We start from the raw sequence: 12,198 nt of genomic DNA, 5'->3' as shown, positions 1-12,198 counted from the left end.
TGTTTGCGATTGGCAGCTCTTAAGGTCAACATCCGCCTATGGTTACATCCCCACATTATTGCGTACAGCAACACACTTGTTTCGAAACACCCCCATCTAAACTCAACGCCCATCTCCGACTGACCAAGTAAAATTGTGTATAGTTGATGATGTCATTCACAGCTCAAATGATGCTCCATGAAATCAGCACTCTTCTTGACTGCGATTGGTGGCTGCCATGGCCAACATCCGGCTTTGGAAACTCCCTCTGCTTATTTCAATTCTCCAAGCAACATACTTGTAACAAATCAGCCGACTCTCAACTGACCGCCCATCTTTTTAATCTTCTGATGGTACATGTGACTATTGAAATCAACCCCTCGCTTCATTGGCTATACATCTCTGTATTTTGTATGTTGCATTATGCCAACGGCCAAACGCTATAATTAATAAATTTTGCTGTCAACATCCGCAATTGGAAATACCCACGTCTATCCGAAAGTCCGAGAATGAAAATGTTCTGCTTTCGTTCCCAAGCGATTGGAGATCCCTTATTGTTTTTTTGTTTCGAATAATTATGTGAACAAACAAGTTTCGCTGTCGACATCCGCTTTCAACATAGGCGGACATTACATACGTGCCTATTTTGAACATCTTGTATCATTCTGTGATACAGAAAATTCTGCATCAAGCGCAACCTCGTGATAATCATCTTGAATGTAATGAATATTCATATAATCATACCCTATCAATACTCTTGATGCTTGACTTATTAGCGATACTTGACTGAAAATATCTAAATTAATCCAACACTACATATTTTCATAGCAAAGCAATACATTGTAGGTCAAGGAATTCATTCGTTTTAATACCTTACTTGGTAATTTTGCAATAAACAGGATATAATATCTAGGCATGCGTGTTGCTTTGATTCATATAACTACCCCCCCCCCCCCAAGGTTCTACTCAACCATACTGTATATAATATCATGTGTATTTAATTCCTGAATGACGTGCGCATCAAAGTGACATATATAAACCAATCAAATGTATTGTTCACACGGTGATTTGCAGATCAAAGCGACACCTCTTTCCTTTTGTTTATTTGGTAAATTCCCCAATACCACACATATTAAAAAAATAATAATTGCTACATGATTTGTGTTCCATGCAGTCAACTCTATTTCTCCTTCTCCTAGTTTTAAGATGGAATTGTTTAAAAATTGTTTCATGAACAAGATTATGTATCTTTTATGATTATGCACATGTCACATGAATATGGTGTAACATTTATAATTGCACATGCCATGTGAACATGACTATGTACCATTACTGAAATGCATGTGCCAACTGCAGTGTGAACAGAACTATCTGTCACATGAATAGACTATGTGTATCATTCATGATTATATAATAGTCTCCATTTAATCTCTAATCAAATCTTGTCAATTGCTTATTTAATCAAAATATGCAAAATCCCTTCAACTCTGATGTATGAGGTATCATATACATAGATAATTAAATCTAATCTGATGAGTGTATAACTAAGGTATTAAAATCACTTGTATCATACTAATCCTACTTTATTCAAACACAAAGTATTGAAAAAAAATCTTGAAACAATTTTATGTCCGAGGGATGCAAATAAAAAAAGCAGAACATTCTGTACGTAGCATGAAATTGAAATAATTAATATCAATCTGGAGACAAATCAGCCAACTGTAAGTTATTGAATGCTCATAATAAAACAGACTTTTTTTCTACTTCCAAGATGCTTATTACCTGTGGTTATATGACACAATTGCATTTTTTGTGTTTTCTTTTGTCTTGGTTATTTCTCTGCAAGAAATCAACAGTTCCCTGGCATTAAAAAATAACCAAGTAAACGTGGTCATCCTTTCGCTGCAACCTCTGCAAGCAATGCTGTTTGCTTGCTGATTTTTAAATACCCTAGATATTACCCGATACATCACACATACCAAGATGAGACTGTAGAGCAAGACGTTAGGGGAATCAAGCATCTTAACACAATTTCAAGCTGGTAATTTGTAGGTGCTGCATCAGGCTTGTGTAAAGTGTCCACGTGTCATCAAAAGATGAACATCCTAAATGATTTTTTTAAAACTTTGGTAGGTCAATTGGCAGTGTAGACCTGACAATGCACCTACAAGGGACCTACTGCAGCCCCATTCGTGCAGGTATAGACCTTCACACCCCAATGAGACACATTACTGTTGAAAGTAGCATGATCACATTCGGACCAACAGGTATTTTGCAGTTGTCAGCTCAGCTAATCAACACACTATGTCTTCCACAAGTCAATCCATGATTAGTTTTTGAAACGTGTAATAATGGTGTCAACCTGCCGCGTCACGTATTGACTAGCAGGTGCAATAAAGGTGTCGGTAAAGTCATGCCATCTGTTCAAAGTCCACATCTTTAAAGGCTCGTACAACGTATACCTGACTTCCTCAATAAGCCAAAGGTCTTGGAGAGGCTGGACTAAGGGAAGGTCCGTTTCAAAGAGAACAAAGACAACCAGAATGCAGGTGATGAGAATAAGAAGGATGAGGAGGATTAGAGAGTATGTGTTGGACAGGGGAAGGTCAGCGTCCTTAGGAGAGGCTGTCTTTGTTGAAGATCCTGACGCCTCGGCAAGAATGCTCTCCATCCGGTGATTGCTTTCTACCTGAGACATTGGAGATGGTTTGGTCTCACAAACTCCTCCATTCCGCTCCTCCGCCACCACCTCCTCTTCCTCCACGACATTTGGTAGGGGGTCTCTCACGTGGCCATCGATGGCCGTTGGTGTGGTGATGGCCGGAGGCTGGGTGTCCGTACTACTAGTCTCATCCTCACCATCTGATGTTGCCAGGGTGAACATGGGAAGATGGTTGTCAGAGTCTCTCTGGGGCGTTGAGTGGTTCTGGCTTGCTAGGTGCGCAGAGAAACCTGGAGAAGGTTCAATATTTGAAAAATATTTCAAGGATTTCATCTAAATTATTCAGTTTTACAATTAATCATTTTATGTAACTTATGTCGTCTGTTTTAACCAATGGTCAGTCACTATCTTGTTTATCAAGGTAGTCACAATAAAATTCAAAGTGGGCCCACATACATGTAATTATATTTGTAATGCACCTTTTAACATAAATTTGACTATCAGTATTGCCATCTACAAATAAAAAAATAAAGAAGAAAATAAATTAAATAGAATTTGAAGGAAAGAGAGAATATCAGGAAATACCTTTTAGGACACACAGAGAGAAATAGGGGGGGGGGGATGTTATGTGAAGTAGAAATGCAAGGGACAGACAGGCAGACAAAGACAGAATGTGAATAGAGAAAGAGACAGACAAAAATGAAGAGAGATGATAAAAGAGCAAAAAATAGAAATAGAATCTAAATATACATCCAATAAAAGATACCAAAGAAGACAGTAATAAAATGATGTGTACAATGTGAGAGATGAAGGGAGGGAGAAAGAAAACAGGTTTTAGTTGTAGGAATTGTGTGGGTTTAAGAAATGAAGCAAACACATAATAATACCTTCAAATGTACTTGCATCACTGATAGGTCTAAGGCTGTTTATTTGCAGTGATCGCCTCGGTCTGATCAGAGGTGGACTCCTGTTTCGCAGAAAGACATTACAAAATAAATTGAATACTGTGAACATGTCAAAACCATGTACAGTAAGTAATTGATGATAAAAACTTGTAGACCTTATAAAATGAAAGGTGCACATAAGTAGCATATTGCCATATTCCTTTAATATGAACATTGCATGCATAAATCACAATATCATACAGCATTAGTTTTGCAATGAACATTTTGTTACATTCCTTAATATACAGATATATTTACTCCAGAGAAGCTGTCCTGACAAACCCCTTTTACACCTACACCTAATTTAATTCTATCATTGCTTTATGTTATGAAGAATATGTTATATTGTTCAATGATCATGAATTGAATTGAATTGATGTCCATCCTCCTAATCCCCATATGATGTTTTTTAAGTGGCTTTAAATATCAAGACTATGCAATCAAGCAATCAGGCAGAACTACATCAAAAATTTGATGAGGATTATAAGAAATTCATTCCACTTTGTTTAACACTATGAAAATTTGGGAATGAATTATCATCAGCACAAGAAGATACCATATTCCAGTCATTCATAGTCACAGGGGCCGCGGAACGGTTTTCAAAGTGGGGGGGGGGGGGCTGACCATGCAAAAAATCACAATCATATGGTCAATTTTACGTTTTTATACACGCTTTTGGAAAGCCCAGCCCCGCTTCCACGGCCCGATTCATGCTTGATGAATGTTGTGATTTTACAGGAAGATTTTGAATACGGTAAAAATAATTTTTTTTTTTAATAGATAGCACCCCTTCTGGAATGGGTTTTGAAAATTCACAATAAAATTATAAGCTTTGGAGATTTCTCACATGAAATCACAGAATTTGTGAGATGGATGTATAAAAAAACACTTTAAAAACAAAGCATTACTGACACAGTGGTATTAGATGTACTTTAGGTAAACTTCAGGTTTTCACAAGAAACCAAGGGATGTACACTTAAGATCTAAATGGGATAATGAACTTTTACCAAAGTTTTAGACTACTAGTAAATATTACACACACACGGACACACCATTATGGAACTGCCTCTTAGTAGACTTGTTAACTGCAAAAAAAGGGGTGAACGCTGCATTTTTTAGTACAAATGTCCCACTTGGCACAAATGTTCCTTGAGTCAAAAGAAAAAGATTCATCCAAAGAGACACGCTGTATCTATGCAAATAAGCAAGTAATTTGCATAAATTTGCATATTAGGTCGATATAGTGAAAACAAGTATTTAAGAATATATATTTAACCAGATCTGCCCTAAAATTGGAAATAAAGACTTAGGGCAAGAAAGGGAAGAAAATTGACATAAAATGATTGGGATATCCTTGTTTATTATTACCTAATTTACATGAATTATGCAAATTATAATTTAAAACAGAGTATTTTTTCATGAATCCTGAACTGTTTTATAAATAACAGCAACTAATACACAATGTCAACATTCTACATGAAAGAGAATATATTAGCGAAAACATCGATATGCTTCATGACAGTATTATTGTCTTAATTTGCTTTGAAAGAGGGCAAATATGTCAAAATGTATGACGTGATATTGCGCTAAAACGAGACCAAAACAACCTCTATGTCACAGTCACACTCACGAATCGGACAATAAAGCGACCAATGGTATGTCATTCGAGATAACACAATCTCAACACAATAGCTTCCATCGGCTTCTCGTATCGCTTTTGTTGGTGTGTCTGCCACACCATAATCTATGGTATGTACGGGCAAAATGCATTTCGGTATCGGTAAAACACTATTAATTTTGTTTTATTTGTTTCTAATTTGTTTCTCTTGGAAAATTTACAGGAGACATTGCTTTGCAGGTTACTGCTTTAATGAAGCTCTGGCACATGAATCATGACGAATGTACCCCACCTCAATCCATATTTTAACTTTGTTAAAATATATATCTTTTGGAGACCCCGAAGTGGCAAAACTGCATTCCCCGCGGCATTCCCGCAACTTTACAAAACCAGTTTGACTTGTATTATCGACTTGGAAAGACAGATGTATGAGACATCAGTTAACATGTTTCCTGAAGATAGTTTTTTTTTATTTAAGCCGACGTCCACGGGAGCCCTCCGAATTTACCCCATCCCCTCTCTGAATTTCGACACTAAATTAAAAAAATATCGTGTTTTAAAGCCACCGGCAAGGCAAATTGCGTTTTTGGTATAATAAAGTAACTTTTATATCTATATTTCATATTTATCTATATTAATATTATTATTATTATTATTGTTATTATTATTATTATTGTTCTGCAGTTTGTAATAATGCTCTAGCACAGTAAAGGCTATAACCCAACAAGAGCATGCCTAGGATACCATTTCCCATTTGGTTTTATGTATTCAAAAATAGTTTATTGTCTTTAGAACTCTTAAAAGATTACTTTTGTTTGTATTGATATCTTAAAATAGATTGAGGAGAAAATACTCTACAATTGACATGTAGAAGAGCTGTGGTACATTGAAGAAAAGCCACACGTAAGCTCTAAAATACTCAAACCCCTTTATTGATTCCACTCTATGTTAAATTTAAATATTTTTAGAGCCCATTCGGAAGAAAGATACATTTCTACTACACACAGTAAAGCCTCTTTACTTCTCCTCTTGAAAAAAAACATAGAAGGCATTGTTTTATATCGCATAAAATAAGTTCGTGTACATGACGGTGGCTTGTCGAAGTTGCCCTACCCTTTATTTTGTTTTGACAATATATATTTAGAATATCGTCTAAATGAAGCCCTCATCTGGAAAAGGGCACTTATTAAAGGCAGCATCTACATTATATTGAGGAGGCCCTGGTACTTGAAAGCGGGGGCTGAAGCACCCGCAAGATTTTCCGGAAGGGGGGGGTGTGCTGCGTGTGTTATTCTCCATAGACAGCACCCCCTGGAATTCCGGCAGATGTGACAAAACGAAAAAAAAGAAACGTTACCAAAAAAACTTCATTTTGTAGTGCAATCCTTTTTGTTTATTTGCTTGCTAAATTTCTTGATGTAAATTTGAAAAGCAAAAAAGGTTCAATGTAAAATTTTGGTCCCAAGAAATTTAACAAGCTTCAGCCCCCTCTTCCCAGTGCCAGGGCCTCCTCTATATAACGTAGATGCTGCCTTTGATAAGTGCCCTTTTCCAGATGAGGGCTTCATTTTGACGATATTCTAAATATATATTGTCAAAACAAAATAAACGTTTGGGCAACTTCGACAGGCCACCGTCACGTACACGAACTTATTTCATGAGATATAAAACAATGGCTTCTATGTTTGTTTTATTTTTTCAAGAGGAGAACGCAAAGAGGCTTTACTGTGTGTAGTAGAAATGCATCTTTCTTCCGATTGGGCTCTAAGAATACTTAAATTTACCATAGAGTGGAATCAATAAAGGGCTTAGTGGCTGTTCTTCAATGTACCACAGCTCCTCTACATGTCAGTTGTAGAGTATTTTCTCCTCAATCTATTCCAAGATATCAATACAAACAAAAGTAATCTTTTAAGAGTTCTAAAGACAATAAACTATTTTTTGATACATGAAACCAAAAAGGGAAAGGGTATTCTAGGCATGCTCCTGTTGGGTTATAGCCTTTAATTTGCTAGAGCACTATTACAAACGGCAGAAGAACAATAATAATAATAATAATAGTAATAATAATAATAATAACATTTATAATAATTATAATAATATCAATAATGATGAATGTAAATATAAAAATATAGATATAAAAGTTGCTTTATTATACAAAAAAACAACGCAATTTGCCTTGCCGATGGCTTTAAAACACGATATTTTTTATTTAAAGTCGAAATACGGAGAGGGGATGGGATAAATTCGGAGGGCTCCCGTGGACGTAGGCTTAAATAAACAAACAAACTTTCTTCAGGAAACATGTTGACTGATGTCTCATACATCTGTCTTTTCCAAGTTGATTATACAAGTCAAACTGGTTTTGTAAAGTGGCGGGAATGCCGGGGGTGAAGTTTTGCCACTTCGGGGTCTCCAAAAGATATATATTTTGATAAAGTTAAAATATGGATTGAGGTAGGATACATTCGTCATGATTCATGTGCCAGAGTTAAAGCAGTAACCTGCAAAGCAATCTCTCCTGTAAATTTTCCAAGAGAAACAAATTAGAAACAAATAAAACAAAATTTAATAGTGTTTTACCGATACCGAAATGCATTTGTCCGTATGTATCATAGATTACGGTGTGGCAGACACACCAACAAAAGCGACACGAGAAGCCTATGGAAGCTATTGTGTTGGGATTGTGTTATCTCGAATGACATACCATTGATCGCTTTATTGTCCGATTCGTGAGTGTGACTGTGACATAGAGGTTGTTTTGGTCTCGTTTTAGCGCAATATCACGTCATACATTTTGACATAATTTGCCCTCTTTCTAAGCAAATTAAGACACTAATACTGTCATGAAGCATGTCGATGTTTTCGCTAATATATTATCTTTCATGTAGAATGTTGACATTGTGTATTAGTTTCTGTTTTTTTTTTACAGTTCAGGATTCACGAAAAAATACACTGTTTTAAATGATAATTTGCATAATTTATGTAAATTAGGTAATAATAAACAAGGATATCCCAATTATTTTAAGACAATTTTCTTCCCTTTTTTTACCGTAAGTCTTTACTTCCAATTTTAGGGCAGTTCTGGTTAAATATATATTCTGAAATACTTGTTTTTACTATATCGACATAATATGCAAATTTATGCAAATTACTTGCTTATTTGCATAGATACAGCGTGTCTCTTTGGATGAATCTTTTTCTTTTGACTCAAGGAACATTTGTGCCAAGTGGGACATTTGTACTCAAAAATGCAGCGTTCAACCTCTTAACAAGTCTACTATCTTAAATGAATTAAAGTTGATGGTATGTACTACTCCATGAATGAGAGATAACCTGGCAATGCCAACAATATGACAAATTAGCATAATGTACCATACATACAATGCATCTTCACTGTATACTATGAATATAAAGTACATGTACATTCATAATAGGCAATCAAGTCTCACATTTGATAGGTAATAGGGGAATCCCCCATCTGAATATCTCTTTAGCTGTCATAAATGTAGGAAATACCCATACTGTACATTAAAAATCCAGGCACTCGTGTTTTCATTGATTACCGATACAATCTAAATAAGTCTTGACTGAAAGAGAGAGACATGTAAGTAAGAGGCAATTTGAAATTCCCAACGTAAACGTAGGGTCTGCATACATAAATAGATAGGCTTAAAAGTGGTTTACTTCCTTTGTAAATCATTTATTCATTGGTCTCCATTAATCATTGTGAAAAAATTTCAATTTCAGCTTCATATGATTCTACCATATAAAGTAACATAAAATTTAAAATTCCAGAGTAAAAATAATGTGGATCCAATAGAAAGGACAGCAGGCATGTGTGAGTGGCCCAGGTCATGTGCAGTAAATGTTATTAAGCAAAATAAAACTGTGAACATGAATAACAGTTTGAAAATTAATGGAGAGGTTGTTATAAAGAACACTACAGAGCCTTGATAATAAAAGAATGAATGATTTGAGTGTGTGACACAAAGGAGGGTAAAATCTCCCTCTTTGTAATATCATATTTAACAAATTACATGTCAAACTACCACATACATGCAAACCGAAACCCTTAAATTGAATACACCAAATTACACTGACACGGATACACAATCAAACATTACTTTTGAAAATTCACAAATTATACTTGCAAACCCTTCACTTGTTTGTACAAAAAAAAAATGACACAAAGTTTACAGGATGTCTTTTACCACATCTTTACTTCCGACAAAGAAAACAAGGAATAAGGGGTCATATTGCACTTTCACTTTAGGACTGAGTCAAACTTGGTTCAAGAACAGAATCGAAAAGTATTATCGATCATTATTTTAAGACTAATCTTCACAGTTCACGTGCAATAATCATAAGCATCATCCCCAATAAACACACACACAAAAGCAACTTCATTTTTCCCTACGTGTATTCAAAGTACAAATAAAAGGGGGGGGGGGAGAAAAATAAAATATGGATATAAAAGTGAAATTCAAATAATAAGTTCAAGGTGGTTTTCAAAAAAGATTGGAAAAGATTACGCTGCCACACATGCTGTATGTTTTTTTTTTTCAATTAAAAAATAAATTTAGAATTACTGAATTCTGTCTCGCAAGTCCTATAAATTGCACACAGAATTACTTGAAATAATCTTCACAAAACTTCAGCCTAGATATGCCATATATTTTTAGTAATATTGTTAATATGAGGGCATTCAAAAAGCATTCTTTTGCAAAAGACTTCTACATTTCAATGTTACTTCTACAATAACACTATTCCTTAATTGAGTTAATAAACATGAAAAACAGAATTAAAAGCTCATTATAGATTTTGCCTTCCAAGCAACCAAAATTTCCCTTTAAACATCCAAGATTGGCCTCTATACCACTCCTTTGAAAATTACATGAAGGCGCAAAAGGGACAATATTGTCAAAAGAGGGCGCTACTTTGCAATTTACTTCAGTTTACTTGAAGTACAAGCAAGGAACAAACTATTTTCATAGCTGTACATTAAAGCTTCAAGAGACAATGGAGTAGTGGTTACACTTTCAGCTTGCATCACATGACCATACATGTAGCTATGCTATACAGATGCCACAATTATACAACTGATGTGTATTTGTCTCTGACAAAATATGTACAAGTACAAATAAAGGAACAAGTGGAATGCCTCTGGCCGTCTCACCTGCATCACGCGATTCAATATAGCAGCAGTGCTGATTTTGAAAACTACTATAACTCGCACAAGATGTTCAGTGATACTTGGTTACTCTTATTTCCACGTTTTATGAACTAGACCAATACACTTATAGAGATATGATGGCAATTCAACAAATACCCCCAACGTGGCCAAAGTTCTTTGACCTTACATGACCTTTGACCTTGATCATGTGACCTGAAACTCGCACAGGATGTTCAGTGATACTTGATTACTATTATGTCCAAGTTTTATGAACTAGACCAACACACTTTCAAATTTATGGCTGTAATTCAACAAATACCCCAATTTGGCCAAAGTTCATTGACCTTAAATGACCTTTGACCTTGATCATGTGACCTGAAACTTGCACAGGATGTTCAGTAATACTTGATTACTATTATGTCCAAGTTTCATGAATCAGATCCATAAACTTTCAAAGTTATGATGGTAATTCAACAGATACCCCCAATTCGGCCAAAGTTCATTGACCCTAAATGACCTTTGACCTTGGTCATGTGACGTGAAACTCATGCAGGATGTTCAGTGATACTTGATTAACCTTATGTATAAGTTTCATGAACTAGGTCCATATATTTTCTAAGTTATGATGACATTTCAAAAACTTAACCTTAGGTTAAGATTTTGATGTTGATTCCCCCAACATGGTCTAAGTTCATTGACCCTAAATGACCTTTGACCTTGGTCATGTGACATGAAACTCAGGCAGGATGTTCAGTAATACTTGATTAACCTTATGGCCAAGTTTCATGAACTAGGTCCATATACTTTCTAAGTTATGCTGTCATTTCAAAAACTTAACCTCAGGTTAAGATTTGGTGTTGACGCCGCCGCCGCCGTCGCCGTCGGAAAAGCGGCGCCTATAGTCTCACTCTGCTATGCAGGTGAGACAAAAATGATTGGAAATTTCAAGTGTATCTCTTCAAGGAGACAGAAGTCATTGTTACTCCATATCTTACATCATAGATACAAATACACAAATACATTACTGAGTATACTACTTCATATCACTATAATGCATAGATCCAATCTGGGGGTGGGGATGAATGTGGCCCTTCCCCCCCCAAAAAAAAACAAACTAATATTTGGTTTTGCTTGCTGCTCATTTTTTTTTAATTTTAAAGTGCCCCCCCCCCCCTTCAGATCAATTCTGGACCTGCCCCTGTGTAGATCTCACAAACATTGAAGGCAGAGATGCACTACACACTATCGCGGCGTAATTTCCTTCAGCAAAAGAAATTAATCCACATTGTGCTGCACTCAACCCAGGTGAGGTGAATGGGTACCCGGTAGGAAGAAATTCCTTGAATGCTTAAGCGCCTAGGCAGCCCAGCTGAAGTCGGGGTAATAATAATAGCAGGGCCCGCTGGGAGAACAGTTTTCAGAACTGAAGTGGCTTATATTATTATCAGTATTCAGTTAATATGATTAGATGATCTAGAAATACGAAACGGGTAAAACTATGTAGATGACGGAACATTTACAGAATACCATCAGAAAACACAATGACAATTAGCACAACTACGCATTAGACCAAGTAATGATTGATTGAAGCAACTAACAATTGGGCCAATCAAATAACATTAACAAAGGGGTGGCTTAAATCATTCAGTATCAGAAATTTGAAACCATAAGTTGTAATCTAGTATTGGACCAAGTTGGTGTAAACCTGTACTGGCCGCACAGAAACGCTGTTAGCGCTAACAATGCGCTAACAGAGGCCCTGTCGCAACTGGTAATGTGGCAGCGATGTCTAATCTTACAACAATGCATTACTTGCACA

At 35.9% G+C, this 12,198-nt stretch overlaps 1 protein-coding gene across 1 annotated transcript in view; it reads right to left on the bottom strand.

Annotated features, from left to right (window-relative positions):
- Positions 1–2,102: 2,102 nt before the first annotated feature.
- Positions 2,103–12,198, bottom strand: part of LOC129261674 (FERM domain-containing protein 5-like) — a 30,231-nt gene continuing 20,135 nt past the window's right edge. The window contains exons 11-12 of the mRNA XM_064099999.1: positions 3,529–3,608; positions 2,103–2,931 (exon numbers count right to left, since the gene is read on the bottom strand). Coding sequence (XP_063956069.1) covers positions 2,309–2,931; positions 3,529–3,608 — 703 coding nt within the window. The 3' untranslated portion in view covers positions 2,103–2,308. The remainder of the gene's footprint in view (positions 2,932–3,528; positions 3,609–12,198) is intronic.

Source organism: Lytechinus pictus, chromosome 5 (assembly GCF_037042905.1).
Source record: "Lytechinus pictus isolate F3 Inbred chromosome 5, Lp3.0, whole genome shotgun sequence".
NCBI classification, from domain to species: domain Eukaryota; kingdom Metazoa; phylum Echinodermata; class Echinoidea; order Temnopleuroida; family Toxopneustidae; genus Lytechinus; species Lytechinus pictus.
Note: the sequence above shows the minus strand (reverse complement) of the source record. Positions and strands in the feature narration are given on the sequence as shown.